Source organism: Pseudorca crassidens, chromosome 2, assembly GCF_039906515.1.
Source record: "Pseudorca crassidens isolate mPseCra1 chromosome 2, mPseCra1.hap1, whole genome shotgun sequence".
In the NCBI taxonomy this organism is placed as follows: Eukaryota; Metazoa; Chordata; class Mammalia; order Artiodactyla; family Delphinidae; genus Pseudorca; species Pseudorca crassidens.
This window is the reverse complement of record NC_090297.1, coordinates 36538087-36562435: the sequence shown is the minus strand read 5'-3', so window position 1 is coordinate 36562435 and position 24349 is coordinate 36538087. Positions and strand designations below refer to the sequence as shown.

The window sequence follows — 24349 nt, the reverse complement described above, 5'->3', positions numbered from 1 at the left end:
CCGCACATTGTTGTAAATGACTTTTAACGGCCAAACCCCAGATTTGCACTTTTCTTTTCCCTAACTGCTAAAACCATTTCCTTCCCCCTGGTGTTACTGTAACATTTGGAAAAGGAATAAATGTCGTCCCTTAATAAAAACAAAACAAAATAAAACAGACTTTCTGTTTGGACTCGGCGACTATATTCCTATCTGGTTTCTGCTTCGCCCCCTGGTGGTGGCTCTAGACCGAGCAGGAAAACTAATAAAGGAAGGCGTTTGCCGAAGCGCGAGGTTGGTGACTCAGCTTCATTTACATACCCACAATGCATTGCCATCGGGATCTTGCCTACTTTCAAAAGGCTCTAGCCTTCTATTTCTTTTGACTCCCGCCCCCACTCGAAATCAGGATATTTTCACAGAAGTGTGTGAAATAATTGCAGAACTCACTCGTTGTTTGCGGGTAAATAGTTACCGTTGGTGCCTTGGGACTTCCAGTTAGCCGAGGACTGTGTGAGCGGCTATGACAGCATACTCTGGTTTCTCTTCAGAACGCATAAATCTTTCGCCTTTTACTAAAGATTTCCGTGGAGAGAAACAATTCCGAGTTTCTATCCAATTTTTTGAGGCCTTGTTTTATACAAGGCTAATAAATTTGTGCAAAGAGAAGAATGTCTTGTATTTTGGTGGATCTGTGCTGGTTAGTGTTACACGCTGCAGAGCAGAAAGTGGTAACTCTGTTTTGACTTAGCTGTAGGCTGTTTTTGTGATGGTTTGTTAGTGTGACGTACGTGTGATTTCGGAATCCTGGCAAGCGCCTGGAATTAACGTGGTTGGCGGAGCGGTATAATAGAGTGGCGAGCTGTTTTTGCGGTTTTTGACCGTTGGTCGTAAACAACTGCAGTCCTCGGTGGGAGCAAGGTGTTGTATCATGTTTCTCTGAGGTTGTCTTCAGGAGGCGAGCTTCGTGTGAACAGGGCAACTGGTGCTCGTGGAGTGCGCATGGTGTTCTGAGGAGGAGGTACCGTTCCTGGTTTGAGGAAGGCAGCGCCGGGGAAGGAAGAGAAAAAGGCGCAAGAGAAGTGACCCCCCACTTTCTAAGCGCGAGCGGCCTCACAAGTTATAAGGAATTCAAGTACTCACAGAGCTTAAAAACGCGCTTTGTTCCTAGCGCTTCGGGTTTATCTTCTTGGAGACCACCAGGCATAATAAAATTGAACTGCTTCTCGTGCACGGCACGCGGCCTGGCACAGAGCAGTCAGTCGTCCAGTAGACGGTTGCTCGCTGTAGATTATCCGCTTAACCTGGCTTTGGTTAGGTCGTGAATTCAAGTTCAGGCTTGGGCACATGTGTTTGCAAAGGATTGCTCAAGGCAGTACGTGAGCACCTCCGGGGAGACCCACCTCTCTGGGATTGTGGTTCTAACTGCTGCACTTGTGTAACTTGGCTTTTGTAAAAGCTTCAAAAAAATTGAAGTATAGTTGGTCGATGTTTGTATGATAAACATTCAAATATACACTTTCTGATGAGGTAGTTTAGCCTTAAAACTAGAACTGTTAAAAATAAGGAATTCCCTGGCAATCCCTGGACCAGTGGTTAGGGCTCCACGCTTCCACGGTAGGGGGCGCGGGTTTGATCCCGGTTGGGGAACTGAAACCCAGCAGGCCACTCGGCGCGGCGGGAAAAAAAAAAGAAAAAAGAAAAAAAAAAAGGAAAGGCAATGCTCAAGATCATCTGTAGTTTTCCAGTTTCTAATGTGGATGAAGACCGCAAGTAATTGCTCTAAATTTTAATTTTAGAAGTAAGCTTAGGGCTTCCCTGGTGGTACAGGGGTTAAGAATCCGCCTCTCACTGCAGGGGACACGGGTTCGAGTCCTGGTCCCGGAAGATCCCCCATGCCGCGGAGCAACTAAGCCCGGGTCCCACAGCTACTGAGCCCGAGTGCCACAAGCACTGGAGCCCGGGCACCTGGAGCCCGTGCTCGGCAACAAGAGAAGCCACCGCAGTGAGAAGCCCGTGCACCGCAACGGAGAGCAGCCCCCGCTCCACGCAACTAGAGAAAGTCCGCACGCAGCAACGAAGACCCAACACAGCCCCAAATAAATACAGTACATAAATTAAACAGACAAGAAAAAGCTTATACTGCATGACAATCCAATGCAATATACAAACCTTAACTGGATCCTGAACAAAACCCAATAACACACCAAGGAAAGGAAGGCAGGAAGAAAGCAGAAGGTACACTTTTGGTGCCTTTGTGGAAATTTTAGTGTGTACTCTATTTCACGTGACATTATTCAATTAATAATTGTATTTGTTTTCTTGCTGCTGTAACAAATTATCACACGCTTAGTGACTTAAAACAACTTCTGGACGGCAGGAGTCTAGAATTAAGGTGTTGACAGGGCTGCATTCTTTCTAGAGGCTTCAAGGGAGAATCTGTTCCCTTACCTTTAAGAAAGCTGGCTTCATTCCTTGGCCTGTGACCCCTTCCTTGCAGTCCAAATCTCTTGCTTCTGTCGTGTCATCCCCTAACTCTGGAACCTCCTGCCGTATAAAGAGCCTCATAATTACCTGGGGCCTACCTAGATAATCCAGGAGAATCTCCCCATCTCAAGATCCTTAATCACACCTGCACAATCCCTTTTACCGTGTGAAGTAACATATCTACAGGTTCCTGGGATCAGGATGTGGATGTATTTGGAGGCTGCGACTCACACTACCACAATACTGATATAGTAATTATGTAGGAGAATGGCCTTATTCTTAGTAGAGACGTAATGTGAAATATTTAGCAGTGAAATGTCATGACATCTGAAACTTTCAAATAGCCCAGTAAACAGAGAGAGAGAAAGAAAATGTGTCATAGGTACTCATTCTTTCAACTTGTTGTAGTTCTGAACTTTTGGAAATAACAAGTTGGGGGAGAATAAATGTATAGTAATAAATTTCATGTAACGTGTATTTGTTTTGGATATTTGAATTATACTTAAGATTTCCTTTTTATTTATTTATTTTGAAAAATATTTATTTATTTGGCTGAGCCAGGTCTGAACCGCGGCACGCATGATCTTTAGCTACGGCATGAGAACCCTTAGTTGCAGCATGTGGGATCTAGGTCCCTGACCAGGGATCGAACCTGGGCCCCTCTGCATTGGGAGTGTGGAGTCTTAGCCCCTGGACCACCAGGGAAGTCCCTTAAGATTTCATTTTTTAAAGCTCCATTGTTATTAAAGAGTTATCGTCTTAGACCAGTGGTTTCCAGAGTTTTGGATTTTCCAATTATTAAAATTTCCAAAAAATTTCTGGGGTACTAATTTTTAAAATCATAATTCTACAGAAAGGCCATTCCAAGACTAAAAACAGTAAGAGTGACTTCACAGCAAAGGACAGGACACGTCTTTAAAACAGGATATCCATTTAGCTTTATGGAAAACATACCGATATTTCCTTAACTTTTCTCTCCTCCCTCCGCCCAAATAGAGGAAAGCTGAGGCTCAAAATCCCAGTTTGGGGTAAGTTAGGCTGCCCCTGACCAACAAGATCAGGGCCAGTGATGCCCTCTTGTGGCACCCTGGAGAATTACTGCCATCTGACTTCATGTCTTCTGACTTTGAGGGACAGTGCCCTCACAGTAACTCGGTCGTTCATTCATATGTGCCAGGCATTGTTCTCAGCATTTGGGACATATCAGTAATGAAAACAAATATCCCTGCCCTGCTGGAGCTTACATTCAGGTGGGGAGACACCCAATAAATAAATAACACATAAATAAGTGCTATGGAAAAACCAGCAGTGGTAGGGGTTCGGGGTCAGAATATAGGGGTTGGTAGTGTGGGACGCGACTTAAAATAGGGTAACCCCCCCCGAGAAGATAACTTTGTTTTTCAAAAAAATTATTTATTTATTTGGTTGCATCGGGTCTTAGTTGCAGCTGGTGGGCTCCTTAGTTGTGGCTCACCAGTTCCTTAGTTGTGGCATGCACGTGGGATCTAGTTCCCTGACCAGGGATCAAACCCTGGCCCTCTGTATTGGGAGCACGGAGTCTTATCCACTGCACCACCAGGTAAGTCCTGAGAAGATACCTTTTGTGTAAAGAGTTGAAAGGAGGTCATGGAGTTAGCCATGCAGACACCTGGGGTGAGGGTTCTAGAAAGAGGACCTCTCTCAAGTGTCCAGCAGAAAAGTCTGCACAAAAGCCCTAAAGCGGGAGCTTGTTTTGTCAACTTCAAGAACCACACAGCCAATGTGTCTGGTGCCCAGTGAAGAAGAGAGAGAGAAGTAGGAGAGAGTTCAGAAGTCATGGGAGCCTAGATCACCCTGGAGGCCGTAACAGTAAGGGCTTGGGCTTTACTCAGTGAAATGGAGAGCCCTGCAAGGTTCTGAGCAGAGTGACAGAATCTGAAGTTTACAAGGACCACTCTGGATGCTGTGCTGACAAAGAGAATGGGGCAGAAAGCAGAGTCATCTAGAGGAGAGATGATGGTGGCTTGGACCCGAGTATTAGCAATGGAGGTAGTGAGACATAGTTGGATCCTGGATATATTTGGAAGGTAGAGTCAACAGACAGGATGGATCCAGAAGTTAAAGAGAGACATCAAGGAGAACACCAGGATTTTGTTCTGAGTGGCAGGAAGGATGAGTTGCCGTCAGTTGAGTTGGGGAAGATGGCACAGGACTGGGAGTTCAGCTTTGGACACTGATGAAATACAAATGCATATTCTAAAGGGAGTCAAGGAAAATTTGAACATAAATAATTTTCTCTGCCCTTTGGCCTCCTCTCTTCCCTCTACTGTGCATTGCGTATCTGCACCATGCATCGACCCACCTCCCGGTGGGCAGAAATACCTGGTCAACTGTAAAGAGCAACCTTCTCCTGGTATCAACAAGATAACTCCTTAGGAGATAACCTTCCTCCTTGATCTTGTAAGGGGCCCTGATGACCCCTGACCCATTACTTGCTTTGTAGGTGTCGATATGGATTGTGTGAATGTCACTGTGTACGTCATTTAACGTACAAAGCCCTGGATAACTGTGCTTTGACCTCTCACAGGCAGAACAGTACTTGGAGCTTTCCGAGAGGCTGTTCCCGGCTTATATACGCCGCAATTTGGCTCGAATAAAATTTTCCAGTGCTTTCTTAGATCGACTGATTAAATTTTTCGTCGACAACACCATGAGGTAGAAATGTTTAGCTGGAAATAGAAACGTGGGAGTCGTTGCACAGAAGTGGTATTTAAAGCAATGGAATCACCAGGGTGTAAAGGTAGGGAAGAGGCTCCAGGTCAGAGTCCTGCCTCACTCCACCTTGAAGGAAGCTGGGTTGAAGAGGAGGAATCAGCAAAAGAGAATGAAAGGAAGCAACCGGAGAGGCAGGAGAAAAACCAGGTGGGTGTGGTGTCCTGGAGGGGAGAGCGCAGGGGCCAGCAGGGAGCTGAGGTAAGGCCCGCTCCACAGGCTGTGCCCTTGAATCTTCTGCGACGTTGGTGGTCCTTCCCCTCAGACCAGCGTTTTTCCTTGGTGAGCAGAGACATCCCGACCCGTCATCATAACTCTCACTAGATCGCCCTCTGCCCTCCACACACGGACACCAGATAGATAGCAAGACCGTTTGTTTATTGAACCCTTCCCAGCCAGCTCTCCTTTTCCGCTTCTGGCGGGCAGATCCCCAGCCTCCCACCAAGGGCCAAGAAGAGTCAACCGGAGCTTGGCCCTGGCTCCTTCCTCCTGCCAGGCTTCCCTGCTACACAGCCTGGGCTTCCTGGCTTGCCTTGGAGGCTCTGTTGCTCCTTTTCTCCCACAGCCTCCCTCTGGAAGTGTGTGATGTAGGCCACCTGACCCTGATTACAATGGCCAAAGCAAAAGCTCATGGTGCTGTCGGAGAGGCCACTGAGATGCAGCTCTGGGGACAGGGAGATGAGCCTGAGTGTGGGTGCCGCCGCACCTCTGCTCCAGCCCCCTCACACCCCACTCACCTTTGGTGACATTGACTTCGTTGGCCGCCAAGATGTCTGCCTGATTGCTATCTATTCTCCTGTACAAGTCCTCGGCGTTGCCCTGAGGACAGGAGCAAGGGGAACTGGGCTGGATGCCAGGGCAGCCTGGACTTGGAGTTGGGCGTGGGCACATGGAGGTTGCAGGCTGCGGTCAGGTTCTTAGCCTGACTGGAAGGGCAGGAAGGGGGACGGAAGGATGCCAGGTGGAGAAGCCCAAGCCAGGGCAGTCCTTCCCGCCGCCGGCCCCGAGGCCGATCTGTGTGTGGGGTGTACATGGGGAGGGGCCGTGCGCTGGGCTGTGCACAGGGGCACTGTTGTGTCCCGCGGGGCGCAGCGGGGCGGGAGCACTTACACGGAAGAGCTTGTAGAGTTCCTCCCCCATGGACCTGCGCACGTGCTCCTCCACCACTGGGAATAACTGCACATAGTACTGCGTGGGCGGGCGAGGGGGCGTGACTGCCGTGCCCACGCGCTGTGCCTGCCGCGCCGCCCTGCCGCCCGCCACCCGGCCGCCCAGCGCACCTCTAGCGTGAGGCTGGCCTGCCGCTGGCCGTTGCTGTGGTCCGTGTTGCCCATGGCGGCCATGAGGCTGTGCACCACGCGCAGGTGCAGCATCTCCTCGGCCAGGCTCGTGTTGCCTCGCGCCAGGATCCTGGGCGGGGGTGGCGTGGGGTGGGGGTGGGATTCATGCTGCGGGGGCCCCGTGGGACCCTCCGGCGGCCGGAGCGCTCTTGGGGGCCCGCGGGCAGCGCTGGGGCCTAGCTTGCCTCATCTGCCCACTACCTGCTGCCCGCTTACCCGGTGGCCTTGGTGGCCGCGGCCTGCTGCAAGAACCACGGCAGGTGGGCGGTGAGCTGCAGAACCGAAGAGTCTGGAAAATGGAGGAGTGGCCGTGAGGCTGGAGGAGCCCTCATCCTCGTCTTCCACCCTGCCCCGTCGAGGTCCACCACCCCGATCGCAGCGGATCCCTACGGCTGACGATCTGGGACTGCTGTTTGCTGGTCTCCTTGAAGGACGGTTTCAGCAGCGCCACGAGGCCCTTGAGCAGCGCCGGGCACACGTCGTAGTTGACCAGGTCCTTGATCAGCTCGTTGGTTGGGGAAGGCAGGGGCGCTGGAGAGGCCCGCCGCTCCACTCCCCGCCCTCGCCCTCGCAAGGAAGCAGCACCCTCTCCCCTCCAACTCTTTATCGACCTTTCTTAGCACCTCTTACTGGCCAGCACTGTGCCAGGCGTGGGGGGAGCTGGGCTGGCGACCCCTCAGTCCTGCCCTTCTGGAGCTCGTAGTTAAAGGGTAGAGGGAGGAGGAGGCCGAGGCCCCCTGGGATTCACAGAACCAGCCAGAGCCGGAGGAAGAAGGTTGGAGGCTTAGAGGCTGAAAAGAGCTGGAGGCCCCACAGAGGTAGGGCCGGCAAAGGGCTTTGAGGAATCTAGAAGGTTTCCTGGAGGAGGGAAGGACGGCGGGTCTTCACAGGGAGACAGGATGGGGAAAGACAAGGGGTGAGGGGGAGACAGAGCTAGTGGGTGGCGATGTGTAGCAGAAAATGAGAAAGGAGGCGAGGTCGACAGCAGTTTAGAGAAACTTTCCTTTCTGACGGACCCTTATTGAGGCCTTGTTTGCCTAGGCTCTGTGCTGAGGGCTCTCCGTTCAGAGTCCCAGTGACGATCCCTGTGACCAAGGAGCTTCATTTTGCAACAGCATGATGACTTATCCCTATTGGACATTTGAGGGAATGAGGCACAGAGAGGTAAAGCACTTGCCATAAGGTACCACAGCTAGGAAGCGGTGGAAGCAAAAGAAGGGAAAGATTCGGTTAGGAAGGAGGAGGGGACTAGAATTTAAAGAGGGCATTTTCTGTGGCTGCTTCGCAGTCATTCATTCCATCTAGCATTGACTCAGCCTTTCGGCCAACCTGCATAGGACACGTCTTGTGCCCGGCAAACAGTTTGGTGACAAGTGCTATAAAAGGGGTCGGTGGGCTGTGGGAGAGCCTGGGAAGATGGCAGAGGACTGAATATTTTTGTAAAGAGAAAAGAAACCCAGACAGGCAGAGCTGGTAGCGGGCAGGTAATGTGGTGTGATAGGACAGCGGGTAAACACAAGTGCTTGCTGCATGGAAGACGGGGCTTAGAAATGAGCTGTCCCCCCAGCTGCAGAGTCAAGTGCCGCTGGCCTCTCCACCTACTTCGAGGGCACAGTTGTTTCCCTGACTAGCTCATCTGCATACCAGAATGCAGTGTAGACTACGTGAGAAATATTAACGGTATTATCTGTTTGAAAAACAAAAAATAATGTTTTAGTTTCTTTTTAAAAAATTTAAAAAATCTATTTATTTAAGGCTGCGTTGGGTCTTTGTTACTGTGCACGGGCCTTCTCGCGTTGTGGCAAGCAGAGGGGCTACTCTTTGTTGCAGTGCGCGGGCTTCTCCTTGAGGTGGCTTCTCTTGTTGTGGCGCACCGGCTCTAGGCGCGGGGGCTTCAGTAGTTGTGGCCCTCGGGCTCATTAGTTGTGGCGCACGGGCTTAGTTGCTCGGCGACGTGTGGGATCTTCCCAGACCAGGGCTCGAGCCCGGGTTCCCTACGTTGGCAGGTGGATTCTTAACCACTACGCCACCAGGGAAGTCCCACCTTTCATTTTCTTGTCAGGAGCTTTTACCCAGTAAGAACATGTTTAGGGGTCATTCTCTACAATGGAAGACAGGTTTTTGTTGGCAGGTACAAAGGCACCACAAACGTTGGGGGACCAACGAGTATATGGGAGGATGGGCATGCATGGTACACACATACACATTCCTCCCCAGTTTAAGGAAATCTTTTGTGTCTTGGCAAAGACTTTCGTGGAGAGAAACACTTGAGAATTGGTAGTGGAGTCTTTTGAGGTTTTACTTAAATAAGGGTAAGTATGTGGGATTTCAAAGACAAATGGCTGATGTGTAGAACTAGAAAGAGGTGCGTAGTTAAGAGATAGAAGATGCAGCCAACTTGTTGTTTTAGAAAGCAGTTCCAAGTTTAAGTTGTAGGTTGGGAACTGCGTTCTCTGATTCCCTGCCCCCAGCTGTAAGTGAGGCTCTAGAGAAGTTATATAGCAATCTTACTCATGAACACAGATGCAAAAATTCTACACAAAATATTAGCAAATTGAGTCTAGCAGTGTGTAAAAGGAATAATGTGCCATCTAGCAATGCACATATATGATCTTAATAGAAAGAAAGTTTGAGAAAATTGAATCTCAGTGTGGTAAGAGCTATCTACCAAAAACTATAGCAAAGGTCATACCTAATAGATGAAACCTTGGAAACTTTCCGCCTTAGATGAGAAGGCAACGTCCCACACATTCCTCTCCACAAAATCTTTAGTAAAAGGTAAAAGACAAGTGATCTGGGACTTCCCTGGTGGCACAGTGGTTAAGAATCCGCCTGCCAATGCAGGGGACACGGGTTTGTGCCCTGGCCTGGGAAGATCCCACGCGCCGCGGAGCAACTAAGCCCGTGCGCCACAACTACTGAGCCTGCGTGCCTCAACTACTGAGCCAGCGCTCCACAACAAGAGAAGCCACTGCAACTAGAAGCCCACGCACCACAACGAAGACCCAAAGGCAGCCGAAAAAACACAAAAGGACAAGTGATGTGAAGAGAGACCAGAGTACACTTAGCTACATTTGCCACTCTCTCCTTAACTGATTGTAACTCTCCAAGACTGGTGTCTATTCCTATGCTATGGCCGCTCCTCCAGGAAAATCTGTGAAAGGGATTTTTGGAAAAGATGTACTCTCTTTTTCTAATCTCTGGAAGAGTTTAAGACTAGAATTTTTTCTTGAATGTTTGATCGAATTCTCTGAAGCTTCTGATCTTATGGAAAAAATTAATTACTGATTCCTTTTCTTTAATGCTTAGAGGACACTTTGGGTTTTCTACTTCTCGAGTACGTTTTGGTAAATTATATTTTCTCGCTGTTTTCGTCTAAAGTTTCAAACATATTGCAAGAAGTTTTCATTATGTCATTAAAAAAATCATTTTAATGAATGTACCATCTATAATGATGTCTCCTTTTATAGTCTTCATATTGATTATATGGGTTTTCTCTTTTTGAATCAGTTCCCTTTGCCCCCAGTCCCATGGGAGTAACACAGATGAACGCCTGCTTATGCAATGGATTTTATTACAAAGAGGAACCCTGATTTCAGAGAACCTGAATGTTATATAGCAGTCAGTAAGCATGCCTGCCCTTTGCTCTAAAGTGGAAAGTGTCTTTCTTTTCTTTTCTTTTCTTTTTAATTTATGGACATTATTATTTATTTATTTACTATGTATGGCTGCATTGGTTTTTCGTTGTTGCGCGCGGGGTTTCTCTAGTTGCGGCGAGCGGGGGCTACTCTTCGTTGAAGTGCGTGGGCTTCTCATTGGGTGGCTTCTCTTTTTGCAGAGCACGGCCTCTAGGCATGCGGGCATCAGAAGTTGTGGCATTTGGGCTCAGTTGTTGTGGCACACCGGCTGAGTTGCTCCTCGGCATGTGGGAACTTACCGGGCCAGGGTTCGAACCCGTGTCCCCTGCATTGGCAGGTGGATTCTTTTTTTTTTTTTTTTCTTTTTGTGGTACGCGGGCTTCTCATTGTTGTGGCCTCTCCCGTTGCGGAGCACAGGCTCCGGACGCGCAGGCTCAACGGCCATGGCTCACGGGCCTAGCCGCTCTGCGGTATGTGGAATCTTCCCGGACTGGGGCACGAACACGTGTCCGCTGCATCTGCAGGCGGACTCTCAACCATTGCGGGACCAGGGAAGCCCGGCAGGTGGATTCTTAACCACTGTGCCACCAGGGACATCCCAAACCTATGACTCGTTAACACTATGTGAATTACATCCTGCACTGCCTTGTAGCAAATCACCCCCTGTAACATTTGCATTTCAGAAAGAAGGTCACGCAGGCCAACAGCCCCGAGACGCACCGACGCAGTTACCGGGCTGCCTGATGCCAGCAGTGACTGTTTTGAAATAACGCAGGAAGAAGAAGAATGCAAGACCTTCACTATTTTGATCCTTATCATATATGCCAGACTGCGAGCCCCACATATAAAATTTTTTCCTATTCCCGAAGGAGATGGGGGCACAATTCTTCAGGCGCTAGCCTGCTGTGTCTTCCTTTCTGCCTGGCAGAAAAATAAAGCCATCTCTCTCTTCCTCCAAAATCTGTCTCCGTATTTCTGTTCGGCATTGGTGCACAGGCAAGCTGATATTTCGGCAACACCATCATCCATCTGCTCTTGCTCTTAAGGCCAGTTGAAGATGGTCCCTTGCAGTTTCCCAAGTTAGGTTAGTGATGTGAAATTCTCCTGCCCCTGGCCCTACCTCCTTCCCTTTCCCAGCCGCGCAGAAGGCAGTTTGCTGGTTGTCTTCCCCAATTCTTCTCCAAGTAGGTTATGTTTACTTCCCAAATCCCTGAGCCAGAGGTGGGGGTGCCTATACTCCCAAACTCTGAGTGTCCACCTTCCCCTGCTATTTGTAGTCTCTTGTGCTGTGCCTGCAGTGGCACCTGGGCGGGGGAGGACACTGCCCTTGTCTAGGTTTTTCTAAATGTCTTACTCAAGTTTCAACCTCCAGCTTGTGAATCAACTGTCTCTTTTTTGACTTGTAAGCAAGTATTAAGCTTTGGGGTTGTGGGGAGGCCTGTGATGTGAAACAACTTCTTTTCTTCCCTCCCCGCACATTGTTGTAAATGACTTTTAACGGCCAAACCCCAGATTTGCACTTTTCTTTTCCCTAACTGCTAAAACCATTTCCTTCCCCCTGGTGTTACTGTAACATTTGGAAAAGGAATAAATGTCGTCCCTTAATAAAAACAAAACAAAATAAAACAGACTTTCTGTTTGGACTCGGCGACTATATTCCTATCTGGTTTCTGCTTCGCCCCCTGGTGGTGGCTCTAGACCGAGCAGGAAAACTAATAAAGGAAGGCGTTTGCCGAAGCGCGAGGTTGGTGACTCAGCTTCATTTACATACCCACAATGCATTGCCATCGGGATCTTGCCTACTTTCAAAAGGCTCTAGCCTTCTATTTCTTTTGACTCCCGCCCCCACTCGAAATCAGGATATTTTCACAGAAGTGTGTGAAATAATTGCAGAACTCACTCGTTGTTTGCGGGTAAATAGTTACCGTTGGTGCCTTGGGACTTCCAGTTAGCCGAGGACTGTGTGAGCGGCTATGACAGCATACTCTGGTTTCTCTTCAGAACGCATAAATCTTTCGCCTTTTACTAAAGATTTCCGTGGAGAGAAACAATTCCGAGTTTCTATCCAATTTTTTGAGGCCTTGTTTTATACAAGGCTAATAAATTTGTGCAAAAAAAAGAAATGTGTTGTATTTTGGTGGATCTGTGCTGGTAGCGTTACACGCTGCAAAGAGTAGCAACACTGTTTTGACTTGGCTGTAGGCCGTTTTTGTGATGGTTTTTTAGTGTGACGTACGTGTGATTTCGGAATCCTGGCAGACGCCTAGAATTAACTTGGTTGGCGGAGCGGTATAATACAGTGGCGAACTGTTCTTGCGGTTTTTGACCGTTGCTGGTAAACAACTGCAGTCCTCGGTGAGAGCAAGGTGTTGTGTCATGTTTCTCTGAGGTTGTCTTCAGGAGGCGAGCTTCGTGTGGACGGGGCAACTGGTGCTCGTGGAGTGCGCATGGTGTTCTGAGGAGGAGGTACCGTTCCTGGTTTGAGGAAGGCAGCGCCGGGGAAGGAAGAGAAAGAGGCGCAAGAGAAGTGACCCCCCCACTTTCTAAGCGCGAGCGGCCTCACAAGTTATAAGGAATTCAAATACTCACAGAGCTTAAAAACGCGCTTTGTTCCTAGCGCTTCGGGTTTATCTTCTTGGAGACCACCAGGCATAATAAAATTGAACTGCTTCTCGTGCACGGCACGCGGCCTGGCACAGAGCAATCAGTCGTCCAGTAGACGGTTGCTCGCTGTAGATTATCCGCTTAATCTGGCTTTGGTTAGGTCGTGAATTCAAGTTCAGGCTTGGGCACATGTGTTTGCAAAGGATTGTTCAAGGCAGTACGTGAGCACCTCCGGGAAGACCCACCTCTCTGGGATTGTGGTTCTAACTGCTGCACTTGTGTAACTTGGCTTTTGTAAAAGCTTCAAAAAAATTGAAGTATAGTTGGTCGATGTTTGTATGATAAACATTCAAATATACACTTTCTGATGAGGTAGTTTAGCCTTAAAACTAGAACTGTTAAAAATAAGAAATTCGAGGAATTCCCTGGCAATCCCTGGACCAGTGGTTAGGGCTCCACGTTTCCACGGCAGGGGGCGCGGGTTTGATCCCGGTTGGGGAACTGTAACCCAGCAGGCCACTCGGCGCGGTGGAAAAAAAAAAACAAGAAACAAAGAAAAAAGAAAAAAAAAAAAGGAAAGGCAATGCTCAAGATCATCTGTAGTTTTCCAGTTTCTAATGTGGATGAAGACCGCAAGTAATTGCTCTAAATTTTAATTTTAGAAGTAAGCTTAGGGCTTCCCTGGTGGTACAGGGGTTAAGAATCCGCCTCTCACTGCAGGGGACACGGGTTCGAGTCCTGGTCCCGGAAGATCCCCCATGCCGCGGAGCAACTAAGCCCGGGTCCCACAGCTACTGAGCCCGAGTGCCACAAGCACTGGAGCCCGGGCACCTGGAGCCCGTGCTCGGCAACAAGAGAAGCCACCGCAGTGAGAAGCCCGTGCACCGCAACGGAGAGCAGCCCCCGCTCCACGCAACTAGAGAAAGTCCGCACGCAGCAACGAAGACCCAACACAGCCCCAAATAAATACAGTACATAAATTAAACAGACAAGAAAAAGCTTATACTGCATGACAATCCAATGCAATATACAAACCTTAACTGGATCCTGAACAAAACCCAATAACACACCAAGGAAAGGAAGGCAGGAAGAAAGCAGAAGGTACACTTTTGGTGCCTTTGTGGAAATTTTAGTGTGTACTCTATTTCACGTGACATTATTCAATTAATAATTGTATTTGTTTTCTTGCTGCTGTAACAAATTATCACACGCTTAGTGACTTAAAACAACTTCTGGACGGCAGGAGTCTAGAATTAAGGTGTTGACAGGGCTGCATTCTTTCTAGAGGCTTCAAGGGAGAATCTGTTCCCTTACCTTTAAGAAAGCTGGCTTCATTCCTTGGCCTGTGACCCCTTCCTTGCAGTCCAAATCTCTTGCTTCTGTCGTGTCATCCCCTAACTCTGGAACCTCCTGCCGTATAAAGAGCCTCATAATTACCTGGGGCCTACCTAGATAATCCAGGAGAATCTCCCCATCTCAAGATCCTTAATCACACCTGCACAATCCCTTTTACCGTGTGAAGTAACATATCTACAGGTTCCTGGGATCAGGATGTGGATGTATTTGGAGGCTGCGACTCACACTACCACAATACTGATATAGTAATTATGTAGGAGAATGGCCTTATTCTTAGTAGAGACGTAATGTGAAATATTTAGCAGTGAAATGTCATGACATCTGAAACTTTCAAATAGCCCAGTAAACAGAGAGAGAGAAAGAAAATGTGTCATAGGTACTCATTCTTTCAACTTGTTGTAGTTCTGAACTTTTGGAAATAACAAGTTGGGGGAGAATAAATGTATAGTAATAAATTTCATGTAACGTGTATTTGTTTTGGATATTTGAATTATACTTAAGATTTCCTTTTTATTTATTTATTTTGAAAAATATTTATTTATTTGGCTGAGCCAGGTCTGAACCGCGGCACGCATGATCTTTAGCTACGGCATGAGAACCCTTAGTTGCAGCATGTGGGATCTAGGTCCCTGACCAGGGATCGAACCTGGGCCCCTCTGCATTGGGAGTGTGGAGTCTTAGCCCCTGGACCACCAGGGAAGTCCCTTAAGATTTCATTTTTTAAAGCTCCATTGTTATTAAAGAGTTATCGTCTTAGACCAGTGGTTTCCAGAGTTTTGGATTTTCCAATTATTAAAATTTCCAAAAAATTTCTGGGGTACTAATTTTTAAAATCATAATTCTACAGAAAGGCCATTCCAAGACTAAAAACAGTAAGAGTGACTTCACAGCAAAGGACAGGACACGTCTTTAAAACAGGATATCCATTTAGCTTTATGGAAAACATACCGATATTTCCTTAACTTTTCTCTCCTCCCTCCGCCCAAATAGAGGAAAGCTGAGGCTCAAAATCCCAGTTTGGGGTAAGTTAGGCTGCCCCTGACCAACAAGATCAGGGCCAGTGATGCCCTCTTGTGGCACCCTGGAGAATTACTGCCATCTGACTTCATGTCTTCTGACTTTGAGGGACAGTGCCCTCACAGTAACTCGGTCGTTCATTCATATGTGCCAGGCATTGTTCTCAGCATTTGGGACATATCAGTAATGAAAACAAATATCCCTGCCCTGCTGGAGCTTACATTCAGGTGGGGAGACACCCAATAAATAAATAACACATAAATAAGTGCTATGGAAAAACCAGCAGTGGTAGGGGTTCGGGGTCAGAATATAGGGGTTGGTAGTGTGGGACGCGACTTAAAATAGGGTAACCCCCCCCGAGAAGATAACTTTGTTTTTCAAAAAAATTATTTATTTATTTGGTTGCATCGGGTCTTAGTTGCGGCTGGTGGGCTCCTTAGTTGTGGCTCACCAGTTCCTTAGTTGTGGCATGCACGTGGGATCTAGTTCCCTGACCAGGGATCAAACCCTGGCCCTCTGTATTGGGAGCACGGAGTCTTATCCACTGCACCACCAGGTAAGTCCTGAGAAGATACCTTTTGTGTAAAGAGTTGAAAGGAGGTCATGGAGTTAGCCATGCAGACACCTGGGGTGAGGGTTCTAGAAAGAGGACCTCTCTCAAGTGTCCAGCAGAAAAGTCTGCACAAAAGCCCTAAAGCGGGAGCTTGTTTTGTCAACTTCAAGAACCACACAGCCAATGTGTCTGGTGCCCAGTGAAGAAGAGAGAGAGAAGTAGGAGAGAGTTCAGAAGTCATGGGAGCCTAGATCACCCTGGAGGCCGTAACAGTAAGGGCTTGGGCTTTACTCAGTGAAATGGAGAGCCCTGCAAGGTTCTGAGCAGAGTGACAGAATCTGAAGTTTACAAGGACCACTCTGGATGCTGTGCTGACAAAGAGAATGGGGCAGAAAGCAGAGTCATCTAGAGGAGAGATGATGGTGGCTTGGACCCGAGTATTAGCAATGGAGGTAGTGAGACATAGTTGGATCCTGGATATATTTGGAAGGTAGAGTCAACAGACAGGATGGATCCAGAAGTTAAAGAGAGACATCAAGGAGAACACCAGGATTTTGTTCTGAGTGGCAGGAAGGATGAGTTGCCGTCAGTTGAGTTGGGGAAGATGGCACAGGACTGGGAGTTCAGCTTTGGACACTGATGAAATACAAATGCATATTCTAAAGGGAGTCAAGGAAAATTTGAACATAAATAATTTTCTCTGCCCTTTGGCCTCCTCTCTTCCCTCTACTGTGCATTGCGTATCTGCACCATGCATCGACCCACCTCCCGGTGGGCAGAAATACCTGGTCAACTGTAAAGAGCAACCTTCTCCTGGTATCAACAAGATAACTCCTTAGGAGATAACCTTCCTCCTTGATCTTGTAAGGGGCCCTGATGACCCCTGACCCATTACTTGCTTTGTAGGTGTCGATATGGATTGTGTGAATGTCACTGTGTACGTCATTTAACGTACAAAGCCCTGGATAACTGTGCTTTGACCTCTCACAGGCAGAACAGTACTTGGAGCTTTCCGAGAGGCTGTTCCCGGCTTATATACGCCGCAATTTGGCTCGAATAAAATTTTCCAGTGCTTTCTTAGATCGACTGATTAAATTTTTCGTCGACAACACCATGAGGTAGAAATGTTTAGCTGGAAATAGAAACGTGGGAGTCGTTGCACAGAAGTGGTATTTAAAGCAATGGAATCACCAGGGTGTAAAGGTAGGGAAGAGGCTCCAGGTCAGAGTCCTGCCTCACTCCACCTTGAAGGAAGCTGGGTTGAAGAGGAGGAATCAGCAAAAGAGAATGAAAGGAAGCAACCGGAGAGGCAGGAGAAAAACCAGGTGGGTGTGGTGTCCTGGAGGGGAGAGCGCAGGGGCCAGCAGGGAGCTGAGGTAAGGCCCGCTCCACAGGCTGTGCCCTTGAATCTTCTGCGACGTTGGTGGTCCTTCCCCTCAGACCAGCGTTTTTCCTTGGTGAGCAGAGACATCCCGACCCGTCATCATAACTCTCACTAGATCGCCCTCTGCCCTCCACACACGGACACCAGATAGATAGCAAGACCGTTTGTTTATTGAACCCTTCCCAGCCAGCTCTCCTTTTCCGCTTCTGGCGGGCAGATCCCCAGCCTCCCACCAAGGGCCAAGAAGAGTCAACCGGAGCTTGGCCCTGGCTCCTTCCTCCTGCCAGGCTTCCCTGCTACACAGCCTGGGCTTCCTGGCTTGCCTTGGAGGCTCTGTTGCTCCTTTTCTCCCACAGCCTCCCTCTGGAAGTGTGTGATGTAGGCCACCTGACCCTGATTACAATGGCCAAAGCAAAAGCTCATGGTGCTGTCGGAGAGGCCACTGAGATGCAGCTCTGGGGACAGGGAGATGAGCCTGAGTGTGGGTGCCGCCGCACCTCTGCTCCAGCCCCCTCACACCCCACTCACCTTTGGTGACATTGACTTCGTTGGCCGCCAAGATGTCTGCCTGATTGCTATCTATTCTCCTGTACAAGTCCTCGGCGTTGCCCTGAGGACAGGAGCAAGGGGAACTGGGCTGGATGCCAGGGCAGCCTGGACTTGGAGTTGGGCGTGGGCACATGGAGGTTGCAGGCTGCGGTCAGGTTCTTAGCCTGACTGGAAGGGCAGGAAGGGGGACGGAAGGATGCCAGGTGGAGAAGCCCAAGCCAGGGCAGTCCTTCCCGCCGCCGGCCCCGAGGCCGATCTGTGTGTGGGGTGTACATGGGGAGGGGCCGTGCGCTGGGCTGTGCACAGGGGCACTGTTGTGTCCCGCGGGGCGCAGCGGGGCGGGAGCACTTACACGGAAGAGCTTGTAGAGTTCCTCCCCCATGGACCTGCGCACGTGCTCCTCCACCACTGGGAATAACTGCACATAGTACTGCGTGGGCGGGCGAGGGGGCGTGACTGCCGTGCCCACGCGCTGTGCCTGCCGCGCCGCCCTGCCGCCCGCCACCCGGCCGCCCAGCGCACCTCTAGCGTGAGGCTGGCCTGCCGCTGGCCGTTGCTGTGGTCCGTGTTGCCCATGGCGGCCATGAGGCTGTGCACCACGCGCAGGTGCAGCATCTCCTCGGCCAGGCTCGTGTTGCCTCGCGCCAGGATCCTGGGCGGGGGTGGCGTGGGGTGGGGGTGGGATTCATGCTGCGGGGGCCCCGTGGGACCCTCCGGCGGCCGGAGCGCTCTTGGGGGCCCGCGGGCAGCGCTGGGGCCTAGCTTGCCTCATCTGCCCACTACCTGCTGCCCGCTTACCCGGTGGCCTTGGTGGCCGCGGCCTGCTGCAAGAACCACGGCAGGTGGGCGGTGAGCTGCAGAACCGAAGAGTCTGGAAAATGGAGGAGTGGCCGTGAGGCTGGAGGAGCCCTCATCCTCGTCTTCCACCCTGCCCCGTCGAGGTCCACCACCCCGATCGCAGCGGATCCCTACGGCTGACGATCTGGGACTGCTGTTTGCTGGTCTCCTTGAAGGACGGTTTCAGCAGCGCCACGAGGCCCTTGAGCAGCGCCGGGCACACGTCGTAGTTGACCAGGTCCTTGATCAGCTCGTTGGTTGGGGAAGGCAGGGGCGCTGGAGAGGCCCGCCGCTCCACTCCCCGCCCTCGCCCTCGCAAGGAAGCAGCACCCTCTCCCCTCCAACTCTTTATCGACCTTTCTTAGCACCTCTTACTGGCCAGCACTGTGCCAGGCGTGGGGGGAGCTGGGCTGGCGACCCCTCAGTCCTGCCCTTCTGGAGCTCGTAGTTAAAGGGTAGAGGGAGGAGGAGGCCGAGGCCCCCTGGGATTCACAGAACCAGCCAGAGCCGGAGGAAGAAGGTTGGAGGCTTAGAGGCTGAAAAGAGCTGGAGGCCCCACAGAGGTAGGGCCGGCAAAGGGCTTTGAGGAATCTAGAAGGTTTCCTGGAGGAGGGAAGGACGGCGGGTCTTCACAGGGAGACAGGATGGGGAAAGACAAGGGGTGAGGGGGAGACAGAGCTAGTGGGTGGCGATGTGTAGCAGAAAATGAGAAAGGAGGCGAGGTCGACAGCAGTTTAGAGAAACTTTCCTTTCTGACGGACCCTTATTGAGGCCTTGTTTGCCTAGGCTCTGTGCTGAGGGCTCTCCGTTCAGAGTCCCAGTGACGATCCCTGTGACCAAGGAGCTTCATTTTGCAACAGCATGATGACTTATCCCTATTGGACATTTGAGGGAATGAGGCACAGAGAGGTAAAGCACTTGCCATAAGGTACCACAGCTAGGAAGCGGTGGAAGCAAAAGAAGGGAAAGATTCGGTTAGGAAGGAGGAGGGGACTAGAATTTAAAGAGGGCATTTTCTGTGGCTGCTTCGCAGTCATTCATTCCATCTAGCATTGACTCAGCCTTTCGGCCAACCTGCATAGGACACGTCTTGTGCCCGGCAAACAGTTTGGTGACAAGTGCTATAAAAGGGGTCGGTGGGCTGTGGGAGAGCCTGGGAAGATGGCAGAGGACTGAATATTTTTGTAAAGAGAAAAGAAACCCAGACAGGCAGAGCTGGTAGCGGGCAGGTAATGTGGTGTGATAGGACAGCGGGTAAACACAAGTGCTTGCTGCATGGAAGACGGGGCTTAGAAATGAGCTGTCCCCCCAGCTGCAGAGTCAAGTGCCGCTGGCCTCTCCACCTACTTCGAGGGCACAGTTGTTTCCCTGACTAGCTCATCTGCATACCAGAATGCAGTGTAGACTACGTGAGAAATATTAACGGTATTATCTGTTTGAAAAACAAAAAATAATGTTTTAGTTTCTTTTTAAAAAATTTAAAAAATCTATTTATTTAAGGCTGCGTTGGGTCTTTGTTACTGTGCACGGGCCTTCTCGCGTTGTGGCAAGCAGAGGGGCTACTCTTTGTTGCAGTGCGCGGGCTTCTCCTTGAGGTGGCTTCTCTTGTTGTGGCGCACCGGCTCTAGGCGCGGGGGCTTCAGTAGTTGTGGCCCTCGGGCTCATTAGTTGTGGCGCACGGGCTTAGTTGCTCGGCGACGTGTGGGATCTTCCCAGACCAGGGCTCGAGCCCGGGTTCCCTACGTTGGCAGGTGGATTCTTAACCACTACGCCACCAGGGAAGTCCCACCTTTCATTTTCTTGTCAGGAGCTTTTACCCAGTAAGAACATGTTTAGGGGTCATTCTCTACAATGGAAGACAGGTTTTTGTTGGCAGGTACAAAGGCACCACAAACGTTGGGGGACCAACGAGTATATGGGAGGATGGGCATGCATGGTACACACATACACATTCCTCCCCAGTTTAAGGAAATCTTTTGTGTCTTGGCAAAGACTTTCGTGGAGAGAAACACTTGAGAATTGGTAGTGGAGTCTTTTGAGGTTTTACTTAAATAAGGGTAAGTATGTGGGATTTCAAAGACAAATGGCTGATGTGTAGAACTAGAAAGAGGTGCGTAGTTAAGAGATAGAAGATGCAGCCAACTTGTTGTTTTAGAAAGCAGTTCCAAGTTTAAGTTGTAGGTTGGGAACTGCGTTCTCTGATTCCCTGCCCCCAGCTGTAAGTGAGGCTCTAGAGAAGTTATATAGCAATCTTACTCATGAACACAGATGCAAAAATTCTACACAAAATATTAGCAAATTGAGTCTAGCAGTGTGTAAAAGGAATAATGTGCCATCTAGCAATGCACATATATGATCTTAATAGAAAGAAAGTTTGAGAAAATTGAATCTCAGTGTGGTAAGAGCTATCTACCAAAAACTATAGCAAAGGTCATACCTAATAGATGAAACCTTGGAAACTTTCCGCCTTAGATGAGAAGGCAACGTCCCACACATTCCTCTCCACAAAATCTTTAGTAAAAGGTAAAAGACAAGTGATCTGGGACTTCCCTGGTGGCACAGTGGTTAAGAATCCGCCTGCCAATGCAGGGGACACGGGTTTGTGCCCTGGCCTGGGAAGATCCCACGCGCCGCGGAGCAACTAAGCCCGTGCGCCACAACTACTGAGCCTGCGTGCCTCAACTACTGAGCCAGCGCTCCACAACAAGAGAAGCCACTGCAACTAGAAGCCCACGCACCACAACGAAGACCCAAAGGCAGCCGAAAAAACACAAAAGGACAAGTGATGTGAAGAGAGACCAGAGTACACTTAGCTACATTTGCCACTCTCTCCTTAACTGATTGTAACTCTCCAAGACTGGTGTCTATTCCTATGCTATGGCCGCTCCTCCAGGAAAATCTGTGAAAGGGATTTTTGGAAAAGATGTACTCTCTTTTTCTAATCTCTGGAAGAGTTTAAGACTAGAATTTTTTCTTGAATGTTTGATCGAATTCTCTGAAGCTTCTGATCTTATGGAAAAAATTAATTACTGATTCCTTTTCTTTAATGCTTAGAGGACACTTTGGGTTTTCTACTTCTCGAGTACGTTTTGGTAAATTATATTTTCTCGCTGTTTTCGTCTAAAGTTTCAAACATATTGCAAGAAGTTTTCATTATGTCATTAAAAAAATCATTTTAATGAATGTACCATCTATAATGATGTCTCCTTTTATAGTCTTCATATTGATTATATGGGTTTTCTCTTTTTGAATCAGTTCCCTTTGCCCCCAGTCCCATGGGAGTAACACAGATGAACGCCTGCTTATGCAATGGATTTTATTACAAAGAGGAACCCTGATTTCAGAGAACCTGAATGTTATATAGCAGTCAGTAAGCATGCCTGCCCTTTGCTCTAAAGTGGAAAGTGTCTTTCTTTTCTTTTCTTTTCTTTTTAATTTATGGACATTATTATTTATTTATTTACTATGTATGGCTGCATTGGTTTTTCGTTGTTGCGCGCGGGGTTTCTCTAGTTGCGGCGAGCGGGGGCTACTCTTCGTTGAAGTGCGTGGGCTTCTCATTGGGTGGCTTCTCTTTTTGCAGAGCACGGCCTCTAGGCATGCGGGCATCAGAAGTTGTGGCATTTGGGCTCAGTTGTTGTGGCACACCGGCTGAGTTGCTCCTCGGCATGTGGGAACTTACCGGGCCAGGGTTCGAACCCGTGTCCCCTGCATTGGCAGGTGGATTCTTTTTTTTTTTTTTTTCTTTTTGTGGTACGCGGGCTTCTCATTGTTGTGGCCTCTCCCGTTGCGGAGCACAGGCTCCGGACGCGCAGGCTCAACGGCCATGGCTCACGGGCCTAGCCGCTCTGCGGTATGTGGAATCTTCCCGGACTGGGGCACGAACACGTGTCCGCTGCATCTGCAGGCGGACTCTCAACCATTGCGGGACCAGGGAAGCCCGGCAGGTGGATTCTTAACCACTGTGCCACCAGGGACATCCCAAACCTATGACTCGTTAACACTATGTGAATTACATCCTGCACTGCCTTGTAGCAAATCACCCCCTGTAACATTTGCATTTCAGAAAGAAGGTCACGCAGGCCAACAGCCCCGAGACGCACCGACGCAGTTACCGGGCTGCCTGATGCCAGCAGTGACTGTTTTGAAATAACGCAGGAAGAAGAAGAATGCAAGACCTTCACTATTTTGATCCTTATCATATATGCCAGACTGCGAGCCCCACATATAAAATTTTTTCCTATTCCCGAAGGAGATGGGGGCACAATTCTTCAGGCGCTAGCCTGCTGTGTCTTCCTTTCTGCCTGGCAGAAAAATAAAGCCATCTCTCTCTTCCTCCAAAATCTGTCTCCGTATTTCTGTTCGGCATTGGTGCACAGGCAAGCTGATATTTCGGCAACACCATCATCCATCTGCTCTTGCTCTTAAGGCCAGTTGAAGATGGTCCCTTGCAGTTTCCCAAGTTAGGTTAGTGATGTGAAATTCTCCTGCCCCTGGCCCTACCTCCTTCCCTTTCCCAGCCGCGCAGAAGGCAGTTTGCTGGTTGTCTTCCCCAATTCTTCTCCAAGTAGGTTATGTTTACTTCCCAAATCCCTGAGCCAGAGGTGGGGGTGCCTATACTCCCAAACTCTGAGTGTCCACCTTCCCCTGCTATTTGTAGTCTCTTGTGCTGTGCCTGCAGTGGCACCTGGGCGGGGGAGGACACTGCCCTTGTCTAGGTTTTTCTAAATGTCTTACTCAAGTTTCAACCTCCAGCTTGTGAATCAACTGTCTCTTTTTTGACTTGTAAGCAAGTATTAAGCTTTGGGGTTGTGGGGAGGCCTGTGATGTGAAACAACTTCTTTTCTTCCCTCCCCGCACATTGTTGTAAATGACTTTTAACGGCCAAACCCCAGATTTGCACTTTTCTTTTCCCTAACTGCTAAAACCATTTCCTTCCCCCTGGTGTTACTGTAACATTTGGAAAAGGAATAAATGTCGTCCCTTAATAAAAACAAAACAAAATAAAACAGACTTTCTGTTTGGACTCGGCGACTATATTCCTATCTGGTTTCTGCTTCGCCCCCTGGTGGTGGCTCTAGACCGAGCAGGAAAACTAATAAAGGAAGGCGTTTGCCGAAGCGCGAGGTTGGTGACTCAGCTTCATTTACATACCCACAATGCATTGCCATCGGGATCTTGCCTACTTTCAAAAGGCTCTAGCCTTCTATTTCTTTTGACTCCCGCCCCCACTCGAAATCAGGATATTTTCACAGAAGTGTGTGAAATAATTGCAGAACTCACTCGTTGTTTGCGGGTAAATAGTTACCGTTGGTGCCTTGGGACTTCCAGTTAGCCGAGGACTGTGTGAGCGGCTATGACAGCATACTCTGGTTTCTCTTCAGAACGCATAAATCTTTCGCCTTTTACTAAAGATTTCCGTGGAGAGAAACAATTCCGAGTTTCTATCCAATTTTTTGAGGCCTTGTTTTATACAAGGCTAATAAATTTGTGCAAAAAAAAGAAATGTGTTGTATTTTGGTGGATCTGTGCTGGTAGCGTTACACGCTGCAAAGAGTAGCAACACTGTTTTGACTTGGCTGTAGGCCGTTTTTGTGATGGTTTTTTAGTGTGACGTACGTGTGATTTCGGAATCCTGGCAGACGCCTAGAATTAACTTGGTTGGCGGAGCGGTATAATACAGTGGCGAACTGTTCTTGCGGTTTTTGACCGTTGCTGGTAAACAACTGCAGTCCTCGGTGAGAGCAAGGTGTTGTGTCATGTTTCTCTGAGGTTGTCTTCAGGAGGCGAGCTTCGTGTGGACGGGGCAACTGGTGCTCGTGGAGTGCGCATGGTGTTCTGAGGAGGAGGTACC

The 24349-nt window shown here is 49.2% G+C and overlaps 2 protein-coding genes and 3 non-coding genes across 5 annotated transcripts; 3 read left to right on the top strand and 2 right to left on the bottom strand.

Annotated features, from left to right (window-relative positions):
• The first annotated feature begins 510 nt into the window (after window positions 1-510).
• LOC137220394 (U5 spliceosomal RNA) lies at window positions 511-627 on the top strand. The gene has a single exon (XR_010941683.1). It is a non-coding gene; the product is annotated as a U5 spliceosomal RNA (small nuclear RNA).
• A 4947-nt stretch (window positions 628-5574) lies between these two features.
• LOC137212421 (armadillo-like helical domain containing protein 1) lies at window positions 5575-8642 on the bottom strand. The gene is made up of 6 exons (XM_067715810.1): window positions 8630-8642; window positions 6948-7088; window positions 6774-6829; window positions 6328-6627; window positions 5955-6036; window positions 5575-5881 (listed from the first exon to the last, which is right to left on the bottom strand). The coding sequence occupies exons 1-6, from the start codon at window positions 8640-8642 to the stop codon at window positions 5676-5678; spliced, it is 798 nt and encodes a 265-aa protein (XP_067571911.1). The 3' UTR covers window positions 5575-5675.
• A 3534-nt stretch (window positions 8643-12176) lies between these two features.
• Window positions 12177-12293, top strand: LOC137220393 (U5 spliceosomal RNA). The gene has a single exon (XR_010941682.1). It is a non-coding gene; the product is annotated as a U5 spliceosomal RNA (small nuclear RNA).
• Window positions 12294-17257: 4964 nt separating this feature from the next.
• On the bottom strand, window positions 17258-20325 carry LOC137212417 (armadillo-like helical domain containing protein 1). Its single transcript, XM_067715800.1, has 6 exons — window positions 20313-20325; window positions 18631-18771; window positions 18457-18512; window positions 18011-18310; window positions 17638-17719; window positions 17258-17564 (listed from the first exon to the last, which is right to left on the bottom strand). The coding sequence occupies exons 1-6, from the start codon at window positions 20323-20325 to the stop codon at window positions 17359-17361; spliced, it is 798 nt and encodes a 265-aa protein (XP_067571901.1). The 3' UTR covers window positions 17258-17358.
• A 3534-nt stretch (window positions 20326-23859) lies between these two features.
• Window positions 23860-23976, top strand: LOC137220392 (U5 spliceosomal RNA). The gene has a single exon (XR_010941681.1). It is a non-coding gene; the product is annotated as a U5 spliceosomal RNA (small nuclear RNA).
• The last annotated feature ends 373 nt before the right edge of the window (window positions 23977-24349 follow it).